The sequence below is a fragment of the Gopherus evgoodei genome, chromosome 1 (assembly GCF_007399415.2).
Source record: "Gopherus evgoodei ecotype Sinaloan lineage chromosome 1, rGopEvg1_v1.p, whole genome shotgun sequence".
NCBI classification, from domain to species: domain Eukaryota; kingdom Metazoa; phylum Chordata; order Testudines; family Testudinidae; genus Gopherus; species Gopherus evgoodei.
Window position 1 is genome coordinate 126,452,636 of NC_044322.1, and position 26,127 is coordinate 126,478,762.

General features: G+C 42.7%; 2 protein-coding genes across 3 annotated transcripts in view; both read right to left on the minus strand.

Moving 5' to 3' along the window:
- The window catches only part of LOC115655999 (arylsulfatase D-like), a 37,996-nt gene extending 28,227 nt beyond the window's left edge, over window positions 1–9,769 (minus strand). The window contains exons 1-2 of one of the 2 annotated variants that reach the window (XM_030572161.1): window positions 9,563–9,769; window positions 1,510–1,659 (exon numbers count right to left, since the gene is read on the minus strand). In XM_030572161.1, coding sequence (XP_030428021.1) covers window positions 1,510–1,659; window positions 9,563–9,708 — 296 coding nt within the window. In that variant the 5' untranslated portion in view covers window positions 9,709–9,769. Of the gene's footprint in view, window positions 1–1,509; window positions 1,660–8,856; window positions 8,983–9,562 lie in introns of those variants that run through there. The other variant, XM_030572171.1, reaches the window with a different exon arrangement.
- A 2,664-nt stretch (window positions 9,770–12,433) lies between these two features.
- Window positions 12,434–26,127, minus strand: part of LOC115656007 (arylsulfatase D-like) — a 28,438-nt gene continuing 14,744 nt past the window's right edge. Inside the window, exons 6-11 of the mRNA XM_030572185.1 lie at window positions 24,611–25,034; window positions 22,054–22,190; window positions 21,106–21,240; window positions 13,994–14,156; window positions 13,561–13,682; window positions 12,434–13,063 (exon numbers count right to left, since the gene is read on the minus strand). Of these exons, the coding sequence (XP_030428045.1) occupies window positions 12,693–13,063; window positions 13,561–13,682; window positions 13,994–14,156; window positions 21,106–21,240; window positions 22,054–22,190; window positions 24,611–25,034 (1,352 nt within the window). The 3' untranslated portion in view covers window positions 12,434–12,692. The remainder of the gene's footprint in view (window positions 13,064–13,560; window positions 13,683–13,993; window positions 14,157–21,105; window positions 21,241–22,053; window positions 22,191–24,610; window positions 25,035–26,127) is intronic.

A 26,127-nucleotide genomic window follows, 5' to 3' on the forward strand; every position in this document is an offset into this window, starting at 1 on the left:
CTCCTAGCCATGGGAGGGGTGTGTGAAAACAGCATCCCTGTCCCAGTTGGGGGAGGGGGGAAGATGTGAAAACAGTGCAGACCCCAGTGCTGATCTTGTTCTGCTGGCTGCCTTGGGCTGGCAGACCCAGCGTCTTCACTCTTAGATATAAGTGGCCGCCCCGCACGTGAGGGTTGGGGTGGGATGAGGTGAGGACAGGCATCCCAGATGTGCCTACCTTTAAGATGCAATACAGGCACAGTACAGTATAGTACAGTATTTGTTTTCTCTCTTTTTCTTTTGTCTCCACTGCTGCCTGATCGGTATCTTGTGGTTTCACATAGTGTCCAGTTGACCAGTCAGTCCATAACTCTAGTGTTCATACCTTTAAGGTTCTACTGTATGTCACTTTTGGCAGCCATTTTATAACACTATATTTTGGAGTTCACTGAACCAAAACCTCCTATCTGGTATCTGGAGCATTTGTGAGCCAAGCAGTTACTGTTCAGTGTTGACACTACGGATTATATATGGCAGCATATAATAATATAGTTACACAATAATATTTTTATAAGGTTCTAACTCTCCCAGGAGGTAGGACTGCAGCAGTAGTAGGAGGGAAACAGGCCTTTTCAGACCTTTCTACCTCCAGCAATGGCAGATCTGGACAACAGGGACAGGAAGTCTACAGTGCTCCTTTCTGCAACCCCAGCACCACCATGTGAGGCAGGAGGATACCTCCTACCACCTCTCTTGGATTGCCTATAAAAAAGACAGTGCTTCTTCAGGAGGAACATGCCCGTCTGCTGCTGCTACAGACCCAAGCTGACTGGGAGAGTACAGGCTTTGTGGGCTATTCCTCATGAGGAAATTAGTGAGTGCCAGCCCACAGGATCCAGTGAGTGGAGGCCTCATGTGCCTGGAGAAAGGAGTGAGAAAATGGATGAGGGTTGGAGGAAAAGCATAGCACAGAAAGAGCAAGGTTTATAGATAAAAAAACTAGAAGTGGGTAAAGTATAAGATATATGTAGAGATAGACAAGGGGTAAACAATAATGATACCTGTAGTCAGAGGTTAATAGACAGAAAATAAAAGAAACAGAAAGTGGGTTCTAGCCCATGAAAGCTTACGCCCAAATAAATGTGTTAATTTCTAAGGTGCCCCAAGGACTCCTCGTTGTTTTCGCTGAGACAGACTAACACGGCTACCGCTCTGACACCAGAAAATAAAAGGAAATTCAGATCGAGTGGAAATAATAATGTTGCTTCCTTCCCCAATTTCTATTTGCATTGTTTATGTAGGCCCTAATCCTGCAGGTGCATACACATGGGTTTAGCTATATGTGAGCTGGTCCCATTGACTACAAGAAGACTACTCATGTGCATCAAGTTAAGTACATGCATGAGTGTTTGAAAGACTTGACCTTGGACTGTAAAGTCATTGGGCTGGAGCGTCTTATTTTATGCATGTAAAACATGTACCTACTTGAAAAAATTAAACACATACATACAACAATGAGAGAGCTTTTACCTTATGGTATTGTTACCATAGCAACCTATGTCTCCAATGCCAAGATCATCTGCCATTATCAGTAAAATATTGGGTTTAAAATCCACAGCCACACTCATTCCACATGTCTTTGGAAATATGCATAATACCAGCAGAGCGGACAGGAAGCTCCTGAAATACAGTAAAACAACTTAAGTTGTCACCTGTATGAACCACTGTACTGTTCACAAGGGAAATGCTAATACGATTCAAGATTTGAATTAACTTAGGACAAAACGTAGCCCCTGCCTCCAAAGCTGAGAAGAGTGTTGCTGGCAGCGGGTCTGTTGCATGAGGAAGAGGGGACTAGATACAGGGGTGTAGAGCACGGGTGAAAGTAACTTAAATGACTTGCCAGTATGCAGGGTTGCCGGGGTACTGGGCAAGGTGGGGAGTGGGCAGCTTTGGGCCCCCAGAAGGGACAGGGCCTCTGGCAGAAGGGACGGGGCTGGGGCCCAAATCCTCCAGCCAGCCCTTCAGCACTGCCTGGCCCATACCAATTTAAAGGGCCTGGGGTATCAATCACAGGCACCGTAGCAGTAGCCAGGAACTCCGGGCCCTTTAAATCGCCACTGGAGCCCCAGGGCCCTTTTAAATCGCTGGGCTCCGGGGCAGCTGCCCCTTTTGTCCCTGTCCCCCCCCAATCACCAGCCCTTCCGGTATGATCAGCACTTTCTTACTGGTATGCCATACCAGACCATATCGGCTTACTTTCACCTCTGGTGTACAGCTAAATTTCACAGGGCCCACTGTGAAAAGGAGGCAGCAGGGTAGCGGCTCCATTGTTGTGTGTATCCTCCCATCAGTTCCTTCCTTCCATGTACTGGTCTCCCTGCCCCCAAGTAGGTTACTCTAGTCATTGGGCTGCCTTTGTGGAGGAGCTCTGCAAAAGTCTCCCACTAGGGGCCTGCATGGTGTGAAGATTCCTTATCCCATTTACCTGACTTTCATGCTGGCCACAGGATTATAGTCTGAAGGTAAAATTTTCAAAACACAAGAACTAGGGATCACCAAATGAAATTAATAGACAGCAGGTTTAAAACAAACAAAAGGAAGTATTTTTTCACACAACGCACAGTCAACCTGTGGAACTCCTTGCCAGAGGATGTTGTGAAGGCCAAGACTACAACAGGGTTCAAAAAAGAACTAGATAAATTCATGGAGGATAGGTCCATCAATGGCTATTACCCAGGATGGGCAGGGATGATGTCCCTAGACTCTGCCAGAATCTGGGAATGGGTGACGGGATGGATCACTTGATGATTACCTGTTCTGTTCATTCCCTCTGGGGCACCTGGCATTTGCCGCTGTTGGAAGACAGGATACTAGGCTAGATGGACCTTTGGTGTGACCCAGTATGACTATTCTTATGTTAAAAATTGACTTAAGCTCCAAAATCCCATTTTTTCACTTTCTATTATACTAAGTATGTCTCTCTCGAACAGGGGCAGCTCTTGAAGAGTTCTCAGCTGCTCCAAATGTCAGTTAAAGATTACATTAATTGAGCCTGACCCCACGTTTCTCTCACTACCAAAGTCCCTGGTGAGAGAATCAGTAATTTTGCTGGAGTAAGGACAGTAGCAGGTCCATAGTACCACACGAGAAAAGTCTCCCCCAATATCAATCCACTTCTAAGCCATTAGCTTTTAAAGGATTGTTGTCAAGATGTTTACTCCAAAAATATGATGTATGGAAAGAATAGCTGTCACCTCCCAAACAAGCTGGAAACAAAAACATAGTTAGAAATAATTCAATGGTATAAAAGATAAATCTGCTTCATACTGTAAATAAGGAACATGCAGCTGCAGCCACTGAATTGTTTGAGAGCAAAGTTCTTGTCCTTATGTAATTGTCTGTTAATAATTTGTGGCTTTGTATTGTCATGTGAGAAACTTGGGTCTGGATGCAACTTTGAGAATTCCACTTACAGATGCTCCTCGGGTTGCGCAAACCCGATTTACAGAAATCTGGGTTTACAGAAAAAGTTCTGTACATTCCATACATTCTTTTTTTTTTTTTTGGCACGTAATTGTCAGAGATACGTTCCCAACTTATGCAAAACTTGACTTACACCAGGTGTTCTGGAACAGTACGCTTGCATAAGTTGGGGAGCTTCTGTACTCATATTACTTGTCCTCAAGAAGGGAGGCTGCTGATCACAGTGCAGTTGAGAATAGCTCTTAAAAGTTACGCCATGTTGTACTGCTATTATGAACTCCTGCAAAAAGTGATACAGAAATAGCCATGCAAGGTAGTGGAGGGCAATCCATTATACCGGAGGAAAAATAACAGCCCCTAGAAGGACAGGTTAATTCATGCAAGCATTTTTTGTCTGAAATGGACAGACAGGAATAACTCTTCTCTCCTACTACTAAAATCAAGGCAGTTTTTGATTTTATGAAAGCTGCTTTTATTAATATCTACAAGTGTCCTAGCCCTTAATGTTTGCACATCACAAGCCTCTAAGAGCTGGTCCACACAACGGGGGGAAATCGATCTTAGATACGCAACTTCAGCTACATGAATAACGTAGCTGAAGTCGAATATCTAAGATCGGATTACTCACCCGTCCTCACCGCGCGGGATCGATGTTCGCGGCTCTCCCTGTCGATTCCGCAACTCCGTTGGGGTTGATGGAGTTCCGGAATCGATATAAGCGCCCTCGGGGATCGATATATCGTGTCTAGATGAGACGCAATATATCGATCCCCGAGCAATCGATTTTAACCCGCCGATACGGTGGGTAATCTGGACATAGCCTAAGTATTTGACACTGGAATTATCAACCCAAAGTAAATTCCTGCTCAGTGTAATTGAATTTTGCTGCCTAATGTACATTCCACTTATAATTTCAAATGGATTCCCTAAGCTGCTGTACTCATACCTAGAGATGATGGTCTTTCAGAAGTATTTCCTCAAGTATGTAACAAGGTCATTGTGAGATCTAATTACTGGTACTTATTGTTGGAGTAGGCTAGGGTAAAAAGGAAATCTGGAAGTGGAATGTACCATGTGAAACAATATTTTTATTGTTCATTCACCCACAGCAGGCATAACCACTCATGTTTCTTAAAGAACGTACGTGCTGTCAAAACATTACCATATCCTCCTTTAAAAAAAAACCCAAACTGTCCCTTCTAGTTAACTTAGAGTGACAGATGTCCTGATTTTACAGGGACAGTCCCGATATTTGGGGCTTTTTCTTATATAGGCGCCTATTACCCCCAACCCCGGCACAATTTTTCACACTTGCTATCTGGTCACCCTAACTTAATTCAAAGTGGAATGAAGCCTACATGAGAGATTGGCATCTGTAAAAGGGTGGACTCCTGCTCTGGGAGAGAAGAGGTTAAAACAGCCCTGGCAAGGGGCCAGCTGGAGCCAGAAGCCTGGGCTGATGGTGGGAGTGGCTGCAGCTGGGGACCATGCCCCAAACTGAGCCACAGGGCCTAATAAGAAGGCCAGAGAGCCAGAAGCAGAAAGAGTCTCTCTCTGACTGGAAAGGGAGATAGGCCTGGCTGCTCGGGGACTCACCCAGGGGACCTAAAGGAAGGCAGGGCTGGGGGAAAAGCCTTAGGAGCTGGGAAGCCCTAGGCCAGCAACTACCCAGGCTGCAGGGCCTAATTCTAGGCCTCCAAGGTACTGGGTTGCAGAGGGGCAGCTGGAGGGTGGGTAAAGGCAGCCAGGCCAAAACCCCTTTGCCTGTGATGAGTGGTTGATACTGCAGTCTGCCCCAGGGTGTGGGGCTAGACAATGACTTGGCAGTAGCCAATACTGAGGCAAAGTGGGGATAGTGGGGTGGGGTTCCCTTGGGAGGGGGGAGACCCAGTTAAAGGGGCACCGAGGTCCAAGCAGGGGCCCGGGGCCAGCAGAGCATAGGTGGATCACCAGTCTGCAGAGGGCGCTCCATAGCTGGAATTGAGTTAATTCCCCGAAGCAACCAGCAGGAGGCGCTGCGGGGGTGAGTCCACACGTTTACAGCATCCTAAACTGCTTGTCTAATCACAAGCGAGGAAATGATCAGTCTAGCAATGCATACGAAAGGTTTAAAGGAATAGGGTCCACAAGCAAAAGGAAATGATCAGGAGAGTTTTTTTTTTTTTTTTAACGTAATGGAATTTTACAGGGAAAATTGCAACACGTGCAGAAATTCAGGGAAAGCATAGCTGCAGGATTCATCTGGATCTGCCTCGCTTGGTAAGCTGGGCCCATTTTAAAGCAAAAGTATTTTAATACAGCCAAATACATACCAAAATTATACATTTGGGAACAAGAATGCCAGCTGGGCAATTGTGTCTTGTAAGGCAGTGACTATGAAAAGGATTTAGGAGTCATAGTGGACAAGTGAGCATAGTGGACATGAGCTCCAGTGCAATACTGTGGCAAAAACATCTAATGCTACCCTTGGATATACAAAAAGGGTAGTAGTGAGTAGGAGTATGGAGGTGATTTTACTTCTGCATACAGCATTAGTGAGACCAACACTAGAATACTGCACATAGTTCTGGTGTCCATATTGTAAAAAGGATGTTGAAAAACCAGAAAGGTTGCAGAAAAGATTACAATGATTTCAGGGCTGGAGAAAATATAACAGTGAGAACCTTAAAAAGAGCTCAGTCTGTTTAGCTTATCAAAAACAAGATCTAGAGGTGATTTGATTACAGTGCATATATACCTTGATGGACAAAATACTAGGTATTAAATGGCTCTTTTATCTAGCAGAGAACGGAATAACAAGAACGAATGGCTGGATGATGAAGCCTGACAAATTCAAAGAAGAAATAAGTAGCATATTTTTAACAGTGAGGCTGATAAACCATTGGAACAAACTACCAAGGAAAGAGGTCATCAAATTATGATGTCGTCTTTCTGGCAGATATGCTTTAGCTTTACGTAAATTATACTTTACATAAGCACAAGTAACTGGCCTCAATACAGTGATAACTGGGTGAAACGCAACAGCTTGTGACACACAGGAGGTCTGACTACGTGATTGATAAAGTTTGGGGCCAGCAGGCACTATTCAATCTATAAACATGAAGATTTTCCTTCAGATGGGACAGTAGAAAAAGAGAATGGAAGAAAATCAGTGATAGAAACAAATGAGATGTATGAGGAAAATAGGACAGGTAGGAGCAAACTAATCAGAGAAGTACTACAGATCACATAAAATATATCTGAGAGTTTTGCACACTAGATGCACCAGTATAAATGCACAGTAAGTCCACGGACGGCGAAACTGAAAGCAAACTTTTCCCCGGTGTACCTGTACTTCCCACAATCCAGCAAATCCCAAACTGAAGAGTTGAGTTTGTAGAGATCAAAGAAGGAGAGGAGAGGAAATACGGATGAATTGCTATTTTGCTTGCTTAATACTGCTCACATGTTGTTTTCCCTGTTTATGATACAGTGTGCTAGCTCCATCTGAAGGCAGCAGCATAGGCGGCAGGTTTGTATAATTTTTAGTGGTGCCCAAAATGGTGGTGCCCCCCCCACTCCCTCGCTGTAAGCCGATATAAAATGAAGCTACAACGCGTCAGCACCACAAGATTACAAAGGTCAATTAAAAGTGGAAAGTCAGAAGCAGCACTTGCCTGCTTCAATATACGGTATTATATTTTGTTGCACTTGTTGCGACAAAGTGGAAATATTCTTAATGTTTTCTCTGAATATTGTGTGGGTGCCTCAGTTTCCCATGCAAGGTGCCAACTGAAGGTGTTGGGGACAAAGAGATCAAGTGGCCTCCTTGTCCAGAAGAGACACAAAGGCCAGAGGAGGGAGTGTCAGTTTGGAGCTGGCTGGGGAAATGGGAAGATGCCCAGAACTTGGGTCTGGGCTCCCCACCCCCAAGATGGACCTGACTGAGGGGTCCTGTTTTCTGTACCTACAAGCTCTGTTTTAGACAGTGTTCCTGTCATCTAATAAACCTTCTGTTTTACCAGCTGGCTGAGAGTCATGTCTGACTGCAGAGTTGGGGTGCAGGGACCTCTGGTTGCCCCAGGACCTGCCTGGGCAGACTCGCTGAAGAAAGCACACAGTGTGGAGGGGCATGCTGAATGCTCTGAGGTCAGACCCAGGAAGGTGTAAGCTTCTTGCCCTGGAGACAGTATGCTCAGAGAGAGGAGGCTCCCCCAGCATCCTGACTGGCTTTGTATGGAGTAGTTCCAAAGCATTCCAGCATGCCCTTCCACACCATGCACTTCCTGGCAGTCTGCACAGGCACTGACACTCCTTCCTCTGGCCCTTGTCTCTTTTCCAGGCATTAGGAGGCTACCTGATCTCTTGTTCTCCAACACCTTCAGTTGGCACCTTGCAGGAGAGCGGCCCAGGCCATCAGTTGCCCAGAGATAGGGTTTCGTCCATTCTCTGTGCAGATGGCATCACACTGGCCCTCTAGGGCTCTACAACAATCACACAACCTTATCCCACCATCTAGATCCTTGAGACATGCATAGGGGAAACTGAGGCACCCACACTTTATTCAGAGAAAACATTAAGAACATTCCCACTTTGTAACACCTGTATATATGACTAGTTATGTACTTTAAAGGGTGTAAAATAATCAAGTATTGTGCTAAACACAATAATACTCCAAACTGACCACCAAATTTTAAGCTGCAGTTTTCCCCTCAGGTGAGGGCTCTGGGGTGGGGCTGGGGATGAGGGGTTCACAGTGCAGGAGGGTGCTCAGGGTTGAGTTGCTAGGGGCACAGGCTCTGGAGTGGGGCAAGGCTGAGGATAAGGAACTTGGGGTGCAGACAGGCTGCCCCAGGGCTAGGGCCAGAGAGGATTCCACCCCCGGCCCCTGGGCAGCAGCAAGCTCCAGGGGAGGGACCTCTCCTCTTCCCTGCCCACCCCATCCCTTAGCAGCAGCACACTCACTCTGCACCACAGTCACTGCATATGCTCCTAGGGCCTCTCTCAGGTCCAGAAAGCCCATTCACTTCCCCTACGGTGGGTACTGGGGCAGGGGACTGCCATCATATGTGGCCACCCATGCTGCTACCCCTCACCATAGCCTCACTGGGGATGGGGCTGCCCCTTGCCCAGCATGAGGCAGGAGTGGGGACTGCAGGGTAGTGGCTGGGGGAGGGGGAGGGTGTCACAAAATTCACTCAAGCCCCAGCTGCTCTGGTCTAGGAAGTGCCCCTCCCCCATCTCCCCTGTGGTGGGTGGGTGGGTGCTGGGAGGGACTGCCATCACATGAGGCTTCCTTCCTCCCCTGCTGCCCCTCACCCTAGCCTCACTGGGGATGGGGCTACCCCTTGCCCTGCATTGGGCAGGAGTGGGGGCTGCGGGGGGAGGGAGGGGTGGATCACAGGGTCAAACCTCATCAAAGCCCCAGCAGCTGCTCAGGTGATTGAGGTCTACTCCAGGTGTCCATCTCCTGGCCAGAAGTCCCTTTGGCGTCTCTTCCAGGTGGGTGCGGGACGGGAGTGAGGGCTCCCAAGCACGTGCGTGCCTCCCCCTCCCGAGCTGCTCCAACAGTCTGCCAGCCGCTGCTCTCTATAGCCTTAGGCAGAAGCAGGGACAGGCAGCCAGCAGCACAAGCAAAGGAGAGAGGCATGGGCTGGTTTTTTTCAGGCAGGGAAGCTCTGAGTCAGTGGGGGCAGAGCCAGGGGTGAAACCCAGCTCCAAATATTGGTGGAGCACAGCCCCCAGCCCTGAATATTCCTGGTGCTTAGGCACCACAAGCCCATATAACCTGCTGCCCCTGGGCAGCAGTTCTGATTAATCAGATGATTGGAGACAAGGGCAGATAGGAGCTAGCAGAGAAGAGACATAAGAACGGCCATACTGAGTCAGACCAAAGGTCCATCCAGCCCAGTATCCTGTCTGCTGACAGTGGCCAATGCCAGGTGCCCCAGAGGGAGTGAACCTAACAGGCAATGATCAAGTGATCTCTCTCCTGCAATTTGACATGAAAGCTAGACAAAAGTCAAGAAAAAACAGACTGTTACTGCCTAGAATTTACTATTTTGAAACAGACTGTAAATAAAATTCTGGATTAAAACAGAGTATTGCTCAGAAATACCTGGGAGCCTGTGCAGAAGGCACAAAGAATACAAAGCTCGGACCATGTTCCAGAGGATCTGGACCTACACGCCTTCTGGACAAAGGAAAGGTCTCCGAATGTGACCCTTTGGTACAAGTGGCAGAACACTGCTGGCCAACCCCCATCTGAAAGCCAAATTTCTGCACTGCAAATCCGGAAGCAGGAACCCTGAGAAAGGGAGCCCTGGCAAAGCTAATGTTACACAGGCCAGAGAGGGAAGAAGGCAAATTAGAAACTTCCTTAAAAAGTGTAAACTTCTGTAAGGGACTGAGAGAAAATTCCTCTCTAGGGAAAAAGCGTGGAGCACATTTTTAAAAGCAGTCTGTTTAGTTTTTTCATTCTGCAGGCCACAGTGAGAGAAATAGATCCTTTCTCTCCTCTCTCCCATAAGTACTGCCACTCAGCTTCCAACCTTGGGGTTCTTGGTTCCTAAAAGGGATAGATTTTCAAAAGCTGCTTCTACTCAAAGTTTGGCACACATTCTCAGCTTAGATATATTTTGGGGAGTACATAATAGGTTTAGAGGGCCAAAGTGGATACAAGATATCTCAGCAAGGTGCAGAAATCAGGAAATGCAGAAAGAATCAAATGAAGTGCTTAGGTTTTGGAATTTTAAAAGCCATGTAGGCATGAATGGAATTTTGACTCCAAAGTACCTAAATCCCTTTAGAAAATGAGAGTTAGGCTCCTAAATCAGTTATATCTTACAATGCTGAAGGCACCAATGTCTAAATACCATTAAAATCTTGGCCCTAATAAGTAGAAGCCAATCAAAAAAGAAGCCAGGAAAAAGCTGAGAAATTAGCTCAGACATGCTCCAAGCAGGCAAGAGAAAGTTTCCAACCTAGTAATTCATAGGTTAGTGGAGTCTTAGAGCTGTTAATAGTTTATATTCATAGTTTATATATAGCTAAATCAAACATATTCAAGGGGAAGGTGGAGGAGTCCGGGTGGTCTATGAGAATTGGATAGGATCCACATAGTCACTCCCTTTTGCCCCATATAAATTAATCAGCAAAATAATGCAGCCTTAAGATATTATCTTTTTTGCACACCCCTGCCCCTTCCACCATCATGTGGGCAGTCGATAGATCTGTTAGTACGGCTTCCATGGAGATGTGCCGCCAGGGATGGGAGTGGGGGTCAGAGCTGGTCTAAATGATGTGGGGCAATTCACGTTAGGGGATCCTCACAGGGATTCCATCCCTCTGAGCCCTCCCATGGGCTTTTCAGTAAGCGGGGAGGATCTGAGTCATTATTTTTATTGTTACTTGACAGCAGGAATCAGTTATCACTGCAGTGTGGTGGCTAGAATAACTTACACAGCCCTCTATCACAGTACTAAGACTGGCTGTGCATATTAGAATTTTCAGCCTCCACTAGGGTTGGGTCTGGTGCTGAGTGTTGCTCACTCAGGCATGCCACCCATTCCTCTGGAAGGTGCTGAAAAGGGAGCTTCCTTCCCTCTTGTGGCCTCCACCATGCTCTAAGCAATGCGTTAGGGACTGGACTGACAGCCCCAGACCAGTTAGGGGAGATTGCCATCAGCCAGGAGAGGCCTGTCCTCTTTAAGAACCAAAGGTGAACCATTCCCCAAATAATCTCCATGGGAGAGTGTCATAAACAGATAGCTAAGGGTTAATGTCTCTTTCACCTGGAGCACCTGACCAGAGGACCAATCAGGAAACCGGATTTTTTTCAACTTTGGGTGGAGGGAATTGTGTGTCTGAGGTCTTTGTTTTCTGGCTGCCTGCTGTCTCTGAGCTTTGGAGAAGTAGTTCTGTTTTCTAATATTCTGTTTCTAAGTGTAAGGACAAAGAGATCAGATAGTAAGTTATATGGTTTCTTTTTTTTTGGTATTTGCATGAATATAAGTGCTGGAGTGCTTTGATTTGTATTCTTTTTGAATAAGGCTGTTTATTCAATATTCTTTTAAGCAATTGACCCTGTATTCGTCATCTTAATACAGAGAGACCATTTGTATTTTTTCTTTCTTTTTTATATAAAGCTTTCTTTTAAGACCTGTTGGAGTTTTTCTTTACTTCAGGGAAATTGAGTCTGTACTCACCAGGGAATTGGTGGGAGGAAGAAATCAGGGGAGATCTGTGTGTGTTGAAGTGGCTACCCTGATTTTGCATTCCCTCTGGGTGAAGAGGAAAGTACTTTTTGTTCCAGGACTGGGAACAGAGAGGGGGAGTCACTCTGTTTGGATTCACAGAGCTTGTGTCTGTGTATCTCTCCAGGAGCACCTGGAGGGGGGAAGGGAAAAAGGATTATTTCCCTTTGTTGTGAGACTCAAGGCATTTGGGTCTTGGGGTCCCCAGGGAAGGTTTTTCAGGGGGACCAGAGTGCCCCAAAACACTCTAATTTTTTGGGTGGTGGCAGCAAGTACCAGGTCCAAGCTGGTAGCTAAGCTTGGAGGTTTTCAGGCTAACCCCCATATTTTGGACGCTAAGGTCCAAATCTGGGACTAAGGTTATGATAGAGAGCTAATCCCTCAACCAACCAGTTACTGCATAGCCAGAGGATATATCTGCCATCACCACTGCTGCTAGAAGAACTAGCTGCAAGATAGAAGAATCACCTAGAGGAGCCTCTATGAGGAGCTAGGGAAGGACTAAGGGATTCTTCTTCCATGGAGTATCAAAGGAAATTATTTTGGGGGCGGGGAAGTATTTTACACAGGATGTGTCTTATATATGACCAACTGGGCTGAAACATTGCAGGCAGCCCTTTGCTAGAAATTTGGTAATACATCCTTGAACAGAAAGTCAGTATAAAAATGATGCTGAGCTAGTGAATTTATATCCACAAATTTCAAGAGATTCAAAGTTATGGTTAATACAGCATCTTTAATTTTGGCACACTGCAATGTATCTGAGTTATATCTTCAGCAGTGAATAGATACTCCTAAGACTTGCCATACTGGAACATATTAATTTTGTCCATGTAGACTGAAATCTTGTTTCATGAAATGGCCTTCACTAAACCCTATTTCATACAGCTAGCCAACTGTGTAATCCTAAATCAACAAAAAGAGAATCCATTTGCTCAAAAAAAGCACTTGATTTTAAAGGTTTTCATACAGTTAACCTTCAATATATTTTCTTTACAGTGCAGGGTGTGCACTGTCACCTTCTTTATCACACCAGCAAAACGGGAATGTCCCACAGCATGGCTGTAGCCAGGGCTTCCACATAATGTTGTACAATGAGAGCTGTTGTGGGACTGGAGTCAGTGTCTGGCGATGTTCCTGAACAGCTCTTTCTATTCTGCTTATTACTGTGTCAAACAGGGGCTCAGTGGCAGGTAATAGAGGTTTGGCCTCAGAAGGGTCTCTGGAGAGATCAAAGAGTAAAGGAGGGTCATGATGGGTTACACCTTCCCCAAAACATGGGCAAATTCCTCTTCCATAACACGCTCGAGCATCCTCTGGCTGGAATATTGGAGTCACATAATGCACCTTCCACAGTGCACCACCTGGTAGGAGAGAAACCAGATGTAAGATGATGCTGATAGACATAAAATGGCATTAGAAGAGTGAAAGGTCTTTCAGCACTGAACATATTTTCAGAACTTAACAAGTAAAGTTTTTAATCTGTAACACAAGATGCCAAGTTTCGCCTTCATACTGCTGGATGGGGTATTCAGAACTGGGTCCATCCAAACAGGATTAAGCCAATACTGCCCCTCCCAGAGCAACTGAGCAGGGAGAACCTTGGTTTTGCACCCAATATTCTAGTCAGCATACCTGTGCCTGTAGCGTGTATATCAAAATATACATGCAGAACAGCAGCAAATTATTACTGCTCTATAGGTACCTGCACTGTTCCTAGGTGGAACAACTACACACACTCTCCTATCCCAGGCTTGTTGCAAAGCTAAAATCTATCCTATATTAATACTGAATGATACTATACATATGCTTTCCTAGAGATTGTAGCCATCATTGTTTTTGGAAGAACCGTTATACTCACTGTCCTTTTGGTGCCACCGTACTGCATGTAAATACATGCCACAGTAGTGAAACAGGAACTCATGCTCTGAGTGCTGAATGGACCCCTGCAGTAAAGGCATCAGGTTCCGGCCATCGATCACTCTAATGTTGATAGAGAGAATGGCAGTCACCAAACTTCAGTGAGCTGCAGGATAACAAGTTCTGTACTCGACTGTCATTGAAAGCACAATTGAAAACTTACTTTTGGAACAAGGAACATTTATGAGAAAGGGTTGAATCTCAAACATGTAAAAGATTTATATATGAACTATATACAGCTTAGGGATCTGGAAAAGTAGGCTGGAAATCACATGATAAACAGCCAATATTGAAATCTAACATGAGGATGATTTTCAAAAAAGATTCCATATTGGAAATTTAAAAGGAGTGAATATGTTTTACAATTTCTGTACCTGTCCTGAGGCACTATCCCTCCAGCCAGGTAAGCCACCGTAGGGTAAATGTCCATAAGACTTGTAGGTTCATCAATAACTGTGTCTGCAGGTAACACTCCTGGCCATCTAAATATCCCTGGCACACGGATCCCTCCTTCCCAGCCTCCCATACCTTTTCCACCTATTGTTAAATAACAAGGCAATAGAAGATATTTTAGAAACGTGAAGTGTTGCTTACTTAACCCACCAAACGTTATTGGTTTATCTTAGTTAAGTCTCTCGCACTTATTTCAGTTTTACCATAAGCCCATCCTCCTTAGGAACAAATTTAGTTGTTTCAATCCCATTAAAATGGATTTTCTTCAGCTGCCCCCTCAGTAGCTTACCCATCTACTGATTCCCCTTTGTTTTACAGAAAAGAGAATTGCCACATTGGACCATAGGATGGATCACATTTTATTACATAGATAGTCACATTGACGCTTCCCTTCCTATTCACAATTCAATGGATCACCTTCCATTCACAATCATGTAACACCCTGTTAGAACTATAGCAACTGTTTAATACTGTACGAGTATTTAATGTCTCTCAGTGGTTTTTAATGCAATTTAGCATGTGATCAGCCAGTTCTTCATGAAGCACCAGTTTGAGGACCTCTGAATTAAAGCATTCCATCCAATCACCTAGTTACCTATGTACTAGTATATCTCCTTGAATTTTTTGGGAACATTTTAATAACATAAGAAAATAGATGCAGCTTTATCAATTCCTTTCACATACAAAAATCCTCTTATACTCCTAGTATTTTGAGCAGTCTAGCTTTGATTAATTACTTGAGTAGTGTAGTCTGATTTAGGATGTGTTAATATTAATTTAATTGATCAATTATTTTATTTTAATTAATTAATTAATATCAATAATAATTAATATTAATAGTATGGGTTTTAGGCTTGTCAATCTGTTTGATCAGAAGATAAAAGTTCTTGTCCCGAATCAGGCTCCACAGAATTTACAAATGACCCTTGGGGGTATGACAGGAAGCTCACACTGAGACAGATATAGCTTTAAAGACTTATTAAAATCAATAATAGTAAGTAAATGGTGAAATACTCAGAGTTACAAAGTTACAACTGCATTACTGCTATTCAAAAGATACATACGATAATATAGAATTGTATGCAACAAAGCTTTGGTTAATATACTCACACTTTTCCTTGATAACCTGGTGGTAAGAGACACAGGACCAGCCTTGCAGTTCAGGTTTCTCAATTCTTGAGTGAGGGATGCAGTGCTTAGAAATATCTAATGCTAAGAGCTATCAAAACTAAATTAGGGTTTACTTGACTAACAAACTTAAAATCAAAACCTAATAAACAAACCTGGAAAACAACTTAGGGAAACGAAGCTTAGCCTAGTTCCCTTGAAACTTAACGTTTTAAGAACAACAAGTACAGCCTACTAATATTAGCGGTCATCATAGAGAGATAGAATAGATAGAGATAGTGGAGGAAGTAGGTGAGAATAATAGAGAGGAGCACTCTAGTGAGGTGGGTCAGCTCTTTTATAGGGCACAAGTGCCGGAAATCCTTCCTCCTATGCCCAAATTTCATTCCTCAACCACAAAATATTAGGGTATGCTTACTCCATAGGCTAGTAGTTTGTGTGTATTGATGACATGCCCATATGCACATAAGTTCCCTTGTGGTGTACCTGTGAAGTCTGTGGGTACAACATTGAAAACCCCCCACGCCATTCTCCATTGTCTATTGGTCTAGATAAAAAGGTCATAGACATAGGCATGGGTACTTATCTATTTAGGTAACAAGGTATAGGTCTGCTTTACATTTCTGGGTAAAAGGTCTTAATATAGGATGTGCTAACTTTGCCTTAGCTTAACATACAGGATATGGCCTGTAGGTCTCTTGCATTACAGATTTAGTATAAATGTATAAACCTATTACAATAAACTATATTATACACACACACACACACACACACACACACACACACACAAGCAGTTTAATCCTATAGGCTACAGTAGTGGAGAGATCAGCCAGTGAGATACCAAGACCAGGCTGGTGCAGAGGGCAGTGGAGAGGTGGAGCAGTGGTTCCAGCAGCAGCAAGTGAGTAGAGAAGCCTTAGAGGTGCTGCTAGAGGAGAAGTCGCTCCCCTACTTTCTGCTGGATGATCCAACTGTATTAGCCAATACATATATGCTAGGCATAGTATACACCACATTAATACCATACACATAATAACTATTAATGTAACTCACATAGGTTTTGGGAAGTTATGTTACCTGAATGTATTATGCTCGTCTAACAATTCTGCCCACCCACGCCTATCATCCCACAGCACTTCGCAAACCTGAAGTCAGCTTTGGCATTAGAAAATAGAAACTTGCCAAAGCAAAGATGCATGAATACTTTGTACTAAGTACAGTTAGAGACTACTTTCATGGCTCATCAGCACTTGGAATCTAGAATTGAAAATGAGATATGGGGAAGTATAGGGAAGTACTAAAGACAAAGCTGGCACAAACTGGTGAGTTAAACTTAAATTGACCATTTAATAATTTGTTCCAGTATCTTTCCACCTATTGACGTTAGGTTGACTGGTCTATAAATACTAAAAGGGGAACAAAGAGAGCCCAGGGAATTAAAAATATTTCAGAAATCAAAGAATCTTTCTTTGATCTCAAGGTTATCCTGGGGATTTATGACTCCAAAAATTCTAAAGGAAGCATTTTCCCTGAGGCTTCCTCATTATTAGCTGTTAATTTGAGTAGATTGTTTAGCAGCAGCTCTGTTCTAGAACAGCTTGATGGCCCTGGTGTGAGACCTATGACCATCACAACAAGCCTGGTGGTGACAATTTCCAAATTATTCCTGCTATCCCTCCTCTACCTCTTAGGTTAATAAGCAGACTTGATTTGCTTCATCTTTTCAACCCAGTCTAAATGAAAGTACCCCTGATTTAAGGGGGTAGAAATTCTAAGTATTATTGGTCAGTGGTCCTGTTTAAAAAAAAAAGTAGGGAAAAGGTACTGTCAAAAGCCAATTTGCAGTACCACATATGTGTATTACTAGACGATCAGTGTTTTATTTTCTACCCAGAAGACACATTTTAAAAGATAAAAAGGCTTTCCAATTTAGGTTCGCAAGAGAGAGTGGAGGTGAAATTTAAAGACTAGTGAGTGCAGGGCTAAGAAAGTCTGGAATATGAGAGCTCTTCTTAGACAGAGACCATTCAATAGAAAAAGTTAAAGGAAAACAGTCTATGAACGTACAACCAGAAAGAATTTCTGTTCCTTTAAACAAAATAAGTGAACAGGTCACAGAAGAAAAACCTGTTGGACTATATTCTGTTATTTAGACGAAACCAAACAGCCAGGCCTTAAACCCTATTGCTCAAGACCTACAAGCCATTCAAAGAAGGTTGAAGCTCAAAATCCTCAGAGAACTAGACTTAAAGTAGATTTTGATAGGGAGGTTTTGAATGGCAGAGAGGGCAATGATTTGAGGGTCATTTTACATTCACATCTCCTAAAGGGGGCAGTGTGATTGATTATATCACAGTTCCAATTACAAGTTGTTTTTGTTTCTCAGATCTTTTGGTGGGTTATAAAGCAGACAGAAATCTTTAACACTTGTAGGTGAATTTCTGCTCTCTGGCCACTTTTCCCCATATGGATTTAGACAGACTGTGTCTTACTTCTGATTCTGAAGCTGTAAATTTGTGGTGAATTAAGTTGCACATATAGTGAAGAATAAAATCAGAGAGAAACTTGAATCCAGTGGGTTGTTAGTTTTGGAAAAAAAAAATAACACACCTTTTGAATCTTAGTGATCCAGCACAAACTCACATACTACTTATTGAGAAATACATATAATATTTATTGTTAAACTACAATGTTACTGGACCACTAAAAGGATTATTTTCATACAAGAATCTACTATGAGTCACCTTACTTTGGTCATAAGAAACAGCTTCAGATAATGTGTATCAGAAATCATGGTTCTCCTGATTCTATTAAGAAATTAGTTCTCCTCAGAAGGGACTATAGAAAATTGCTGAATAAAAGTTGGAGCATCAAAAGGCCCTTTGGAAGGAATTTGAACACAATGCCACAGAGAAAAAAATTCTTCTCTGTTTTGGAAGTTGGTGGCAATGGGTTATGACAAGATTAAAGTTAATATTGAAGCCCATATTCCCAAACCTTTGTTCCTTTCCAGAATGGCCTCCAATCTCCAGGTAAGTTACAATTTTGATAAACCAACAATATCATAACAAAGCTCCTAGGGAGGATGTTATTGCAACACAAGTTTGTAAGGACAGTATAAATTTGTGGGCCCCTGACCCCTGTGTTAGTAAATTATTTACTAATATAAATAATACAGGAATTTCTCCTTCATGTTGGTCCATCAGTTATATTGTGCTTCTTTACAAAAAAGGTGACAGCAATGAGCCTATAAATTACCAACCAATTAGCCCTTTACATGTGATTTTTAAACTATACTAGAGATCTCCTGTGGATATTAAGGGTTAAGGTAGAAAGTGGTAATTTATTTGCTGAGAAACAAGCTGGTTTCAGAAATGGCTGCTCTATCATTGAAAATTATTTTACCCTGTCACAATGGTGCACTCATTGCTTGTGGCATCTCCTGCTGGCCATCCTGGGGATTAGCTTTGGCCAGACGTGCCCTTCCCGGACGTGTCTCTCTCATCATCCTATCAGCCTGTAGACCCCTCTTATTCCAGGAACTGCTGCTTCCTTTTCATGACTCAACCCTCTGGCCAAGTCACCATATGTGTTTCCCCCTTCCAGGGCGGGAAAGTCTCTCTTCACAAACAGGGTCAGGCAGTGCCCCACCAGTGTCTCTTCATCAGCAGCTGGTAGGGGGACCTGGACCGTCCCTCTATTCCAGGTCCCTTCTCAGGGGCCCTCTCACTGACAGGCAAGGTTTGACCTATCCCATACCTTGCTGCTTTTCCCCTGAACTTTGCCTACCTCTTTGGCTCTCCCCCTTCTCTGGCCTTGCCAAGCTACACTCTGTCCTCCCAAGGAGTAACTGTAGGCTTCTTGCCTCCAACCCCAGACACACCTCCCTTCTTCCAGGGAGTGACTGGAGACTCCTTCCTTCCAGCCCCTTCTGTTGCTAGCTTCCTGGCTTATATAGACCCTGCATCTTCCTGCCCAGCTGAGCCTCTTCTAATTAAATCCCTGCCCCCTGTATCCTTCTCCAGGTGCAGCCTGGGCAGTTAATTGTGGGTGGACACCCTGTCACATACCTGTATTCATTTAATTCATAAATATTGTGCCCCCCAAAAAGGGGGAATTTTTTGTGGTCCTTATTGACCTGAAATTGGCTTTTGATTCCTTTGATAGAGGTCATCTCTGGGATAAACTTGTGAGGGCTGTCATAGCTCTTTGGCTATCTCTCCTCTGAGAGATCTTTGTAGCCAAATGGTGGCCAAAGGTAGGATATGGTAATGAGATGAGCTAACTGACCCTATCAACATCACTAGGGAGTCCAAAGTTGTTTATTGGCCCCTTTCCTATTTCATGTTTACACTAATGAAGTTGTGATGATTTTAGAAATGGTATAGTGTTTCCCTCCCTGAAGTTTGCACCAATTTACACTGGCCTTTCTTTATGCCATGATTTTGCTGCCTCATATACTTCTGGGGTTAACGGGTATGTTAAAGGATTTTAGCTCTTTTTGCCAGCAGGAGTACCTGACCACAAAAGGGAGCTCCAAATCAAACAAATTTGACCCAGAACTAATTTCCTTTGGCCACAGACCAAGGCTTCTTAAATGGGTAATTGAGGGCTATTATATTGAATAGGAACATTGAAACCTTTTTTGGGTATTTTTTTTACATATAATGGCTAATGAGATAAATCTATAGAAGAGGTAAAGAAGAGAGCCTTAAGTTCTATGCAGCTGGTGCTTTATTTTGCATGGGTCACAGGGATAATTTAATCATTCTGGCTTTTAGAGTTTTCAGGGATAAAATCCATGCCCAAATATTATATAATGTGGACATTTGGAGCTGGAAAACCTTTAATGTGCTAGAGGTTATGCAAAACAAAAAAAAGCTTTAAGGAGAGTGCTCCATTTCCCAAATCACCCACCATCTGCTTTACATAGAGAGATCGTACAATTTCAACTCGGTATCAGTGCCTTTGGATTAATTATTGGCATATGAATCTACAGTGTCTTCCAAGGCTTAACAAGCCAAGACACATACCCTAAAGTTCCCCTGGCTTCTGCAAGTTCATTGTTCTCTCCATTCCTTGGGCTTCTCAGAACTTGACCTGGCTAGGACCGCAGGCAAGGGTGTGAAATCTTTACTTAAGTTTAAAGCAGGAAATATTTACAGACAACAGGATGTTAGTTGTTCACCCAACAAATATGTCCCCTTGACTTTCTCATTTAAAGAATATTCATAGTTGCAAGAAATATTTGGATATTTAGAATAATAAGTTAAGGAGAGCCTTTACAGTTGTCTCTTAAACCATTCAATCAGCATATTTGGAAGGGAGGTACACTGATATTGAGAGATATAGTTGTCTTTGCCAAGGAGGTCTGGCCAGGTCAAAGATTTACTATGCTGTCTACTTTCTTGTCACCTGGAAATAAATGTTAGCCACATTCCTGGCTCAGATGCTTTTTACCACACCAGCTCAAATACTGGATTAATTTTTAGGGGGAGAAATTTCTAGATTATATGGGCTGCTGCCATATTTGCCTGGTCAGAAGACAAAGAAAGTAGATGAGGCCTAGATCTTTAATCTTTATGACCTAGAACTTTAATCCTTGTTATGTTATTTCTGTATATCGTTTCAGGGGTATGAGTTTAAAGGAGTAATTGATTTTGGGAGAAGGGTTAATCTTGTGTTTTCAATTTTTGACTTTTTAAAATTTGTATCTGTTTTATGGAGCACTGTTGATTTTACAATATGCCTTTGCTATGCATTATGGCCTAACGCTAAAATGCTATTTTAATAAATATGATTTGATTACTTACTTGCTGCCTATGGTACCATTAAATACTCTGTTGATTATATCAGGAAGACAATTTGCATATTTAAGGAATTTACTCTGGATAACAATCCTCACCTTTGTATATTCCATTCCAGCCACCTAATTGGGCTTTTCCTCCTTGAGCTTCCAAGAACCCACCATGGTCAGAGGAAAAGTATGTGAGTGTGGTATTTTTCAAACCTTTCTTATCAATAGCATCCAGGATCCTGCCTGTAAATAAAAATAGTGATAAGAATGTACCAAGAAACAAAAACAGAGCTAGGACTAGCAAAACAAATTTTGGCTCCAGTCCTACAAATATACACACACTGAACTTTAAGCATGTGAGTAGACCCACTGAGCTCAAGTGGACTCCTTGAGCAGGTAAAGATAAGCATGTATTGAAGTGTTCGTGAGATCCGAACCTTTGCTTGTGATTTCATTGACAATTTTTAAATGCAAAGGAAAGTTATAACGTACCATTAGCCCATTATTATAATTATTAATTATTATTATTAGTAGTAGTAGTAGTGCCTATGAACCCTAGTCATGGATCAGGACTCTGTTGTGGTAGGTGCAGGACAAACACCGAGCAAAAAGATGGTCCCTGTCTTGGAGACCTTACAATTTGAGGGCACATCTACACAAACACTGACTGTGCAGCTAGCAGAGGTGTAAATCTACAGCTCTCCAGTATGCTATGCATTAGCTGTCTGTGTAGACCCTGCTGCTATGCAATGAACATTTCCTAGGCCACACTGACATATTGCAATTTGAATCAAGAGTACATCAATAGACAGTCCATAGTCAGTATGGGTCAGATTGCCAGATGCATTAGGGAACGGTTAGTGCATAGCAGCTGGATCAGCACAGACAACTGCCTGGTGGAGAGCTCACCGCACAGTAATGGCTTGTGTAGATGAGCCCTCAGCAGCAGACTACCACAGTATAATCAGAAACAATGACTCTCCTTTATGAATGTTGTGAGCATTTTAATTGTGTGTTAGGTTGTTAGAGCAAGTATCGTTTGTTAAATCAACTTACCCACCATCCAGTCCATCTCCTCTACATTATCTCCATATAAGCCATACCTGCTCTTCCCAAGAAACAACTCCGTGGTGATGAGGGGTGTGTGGACATGTAGAAAGGAAACAAAGAGGAGGAACGGCCCATGCTTGTTTCTTTAAAAGAATTAATCTGTCGTCATTTCCTTGCAAAGTTCCTTAATTTATACACATACTTTACTTTTTTTAAAGTTCAAGTCACAACTCTTTTGCGAAGGTAGTCTGTCATATTAATTTGGCTTATGTTTCAGTAACTAGAAGTTTATGGGGTTAGTTTCTGTGAAATCATAGAATTATAGGACTGGAAGGGACCTTGAGAGGTCATCTAGTCCAGTCCCCTGCAATCATGGCAGGACTAAGTATTATCTAGCCTATCTCTGACATGTGTTTGTCCAACTTGCTCTTAAAAATCTCCAGTGATGGAGATTCCACAATCTCCCTAGGCCATTTATTCCAGTGCTTAACCATCCTAGCAGTTAGGAAGTCTTTTCCTAATGACCAACCTAAACCTCCCTTGCTGCAATTTAAGCCCATTGCTTTTTGTCCTATCCTCAGAGGTTAAGAAGAACAACTTTTCTCCCTCCTCCTTGTAACAACCTTTTATGTACTGGAAAACTGTTATGTCCCCCTCAGTCTTCTCTTTTCCAGACTAGACAAACCCAATTTTTTCAATCTTCCCTCATAGGTCATATTTTCTAAACCTTTAATCATTATTGTTGCTCTTCCCTGGACTTTCTCCAATTTGACCACATCTTTCCTGAAATGTGACATCCAGAAGTGAACACAATATTCTGGCTGAGGCCTAATAGTGCGGAGTAGAGCAGAATAATTACTTCTCGTGTCTTGCTTACAACACTCCTGCTAATACATCCCAGAATATGTTCACTTTTTTTTGCAACAGCATTACACTGTTGACTCATATTTATATTTAGCTTGTGGGCCACTATGACCCCCAGATTCCTTTCCACAGTACTCCTTCTTAGGCAGTCATTTCCCATTTTGTATGTGTGCAACTGATTTTCCTTCCTAAATGGAGTACTTTGCATTTGTGCTTATTGAATTTCATCCTATTTACTTCAGACTGTGTCCAGATCATTTTGAATTTTAATCCTATCCCCCAAAGCACTTGCAACCTCACCCAGCTTGGTATCATCTGCAAACTTTATAAGTGTACTCTCTATGTCATTAGCTAAATCATTGATGAAGATATTGAACAGATCCCTGCTGGGACCCCACTCGTTATGCCCTTCCAGCATGACTGTAGACCACTGATAACTACTCTCTGGGAAAGGTCTTCTGAACAGTTATGCACCTACCTTATGGTAGCTCCATCTAGGTTGAAGCACCAATATAGCTCAGTAGCTGAGGTGAGCTGCAATCATTTAAAATAGTCTGGTCTCATGAGAACAAAAACTAATTCTATAAACAGAGTCTGGAAATTTTCTGTCCAAAAGTTGAAAATTTTGAAAAGTTCAGAGTTCCTGAAAACAGTAAATTATAAGGAAAACCTTCAGGCAGCCTTAACTTAAAAGGAAAATGTTGGCACAAGAACAAATGGATACAAACTGGCTATGAATAAATTCATGCTGGAAATTAGAAGAAGGTTTCTAACTATTAGAAGAGTAAGGTTTTGAGCCAGCCTCTCAATTGAAGTTGAAGAAGCAAATAATCTAATCGGTTTTAAGAAAGAGGTGGACACATTTATGAATAGGATTGCATGACTGGGTAGCCTGTGGGGGTGGACTGGTCTTGGCAGCCTGGAGATCCCTTCTAACCTGTGTCTTATGTTCCTAAAATCTCATGCCTCAGGGCTTCAACTGCTTACCAGTAAGGGTCAGGAAGGGAATCCCTCTCCCCCTACCTCAGTATGTGTGTATATTTTGTCTCCTTCCTCTGAAACCTCAGAGATAGCCCTGAGCAGAGATAGGATATTGAACGGGGTGGGCAGTACTTTAATATAGTATTGAGAATATTTTTATTTCAGGTGTTTGTCTGATGAGTCTTGCTCATATGCTCAGGATCTCATTGATTCCTTCCTGACCCAACATATGGCATTTTTCCTTCAGGTCAGACTGGCAAACCTTGGGAGTTTTCACCTTCCTTTGAAGCAAGGGGCACGGGTCACTTGCTAGAATAATCTTGGTATACCTCATTAAATCAATTCCCTGCCATTGCAAGAACCTCAGGAATTGGTGCACCTCACTCCCTCCTGTTCCGTGCCTGTGCCATGCAAAAGTTTAGTCTTCCAAGGACTGTAATACTTTGATCTAATACTGGTTGTTAGTTTGGTGTTGGGGGGGTGGTTAGTGATCTATGATATGCCGGAGGTCAGACAAGGTGATTTGGTGGTGCTCTCTGACTTTAAACTCTATGTCTATGACTTTAACTTTTGGAGTCAAGATAATAATTACATATAGAGGGCTTTACATTTGAAAGCATTATATAAAAACTAATCGATCAATCAATTAGATAATTAAACAATGTAGTGAGATATTCAAGAACTAAAATAAATATGGTCAAAATGAAATGTATTTTACCTTTCAATAAAAGAAACGGCCTCCCTCAATATAAGGGATGTAGTTCTTTCTACCACCATTGGCTGTTCAGTAATTTCATGGTTTCGCATCATAATGCAGTCCCAATATCTTATGAATCCATAACTCGAGAACCAGGATGCAAAGAACAAAAAACCAAACCAAGCAAAGCAGGTGATTATTTTCCAGGTGACTGAGACCAAGCCAGTAAGTCTTGCTATTGCAAGTGTGAGTACAGCAAGGCCAATTGTCTGAGAGTAAAGCCAGAGTTTGGTTCTCAAGACTCTGTCCTTCTCTGGAGGTTGTGTTATTTGACAGTCATTCATTAGACTAAATGGCATGCCATAAAAATAATCAAACCCATGGTTTAAAGGGTGATGACAGTAGTCGTTGCGGGATTCACAGTTCACACCTTGATGCCACTTCCCTGAAAATATATATATTTTTAAATATAAAGTTACAATACAATCATTTAAAATATTCTGCTCTCATGAGGACAAAAAGCAAAAACCATCTCACTAATAAAATTTCTTTTTCCTCCTACAATATAGGCCCATATTATGTAATCTGGTCCAAGAGGCCGAGTCTTTACACTCTCACAGGTCCCTCTGAAACCATTGGGATTCTGCTTGGGTACACAGTCCCTCTTGCTTGGATCGGTTTAGGCCCTATTCATAGGCCCTAAAATAGGATCCAGTAATTGAGAACAGCCAGGATTTAAAGGGCAAGGCAGAAAATATCTAGCATTCTTGGACTTCTGCCAGCTATGAAAAAGGGAAGAGAAGTCCTTTTGTTACACAGGCTGAAACAACATTGTCCTCTTGCCTCTGTACCCTCTAGAAAGCCAACATAATGAATGAAGTAGGTTATTGTTCTGGAAAACTTAGAACAGTGTAGCAGTAGATCTATGTAGAAAGTCAGATGATGTGTGGGTTACAAAATGATAGGGTGTGATCTGGATATAAATATGGAGCCAATTATAAAGTGAAATGGGCTCAAGACCCCTTTTACCAGTGAAAGTGACATCTTTTCTGGCTATCTGCCAATCAAGCCATGAGATGCTGGAGATATCAATGTAAACCCTATATTGGATGTAAATAGCTTTAGTGATGAGGATATATACAGTGAATGGGCATAAAGAAATACTAGTTTATGGTACCTGTCCAAGCTCTAGATACTCTTTCCAACTGAAATAATAAAGCTATCATGAAACAAAACAACAGGCACTCCTCTCCCGTAATATATAATCATTACTCTGAGAAAAAGGCTACACCGCAATCCAGCTCAATCTTCCCGCAAGGGCCCACCCAAACAGATGGGCTTTGCCGCATACTCAGAAGATCACTAAATTCAAGATGGTTTGAACCAAGATATGGGGACTGTGAATTCCAAAACCAAGGGGCCAGCCACTCCCTTTCATCTATATTAAGAGAGTTCCTCGGGTGCCACTGCTGATCTCAGGTGTGATACAGGGGGAAGTTCTAGCCCATCCGGTAGGCCATTTCAATGTCATGGATCAA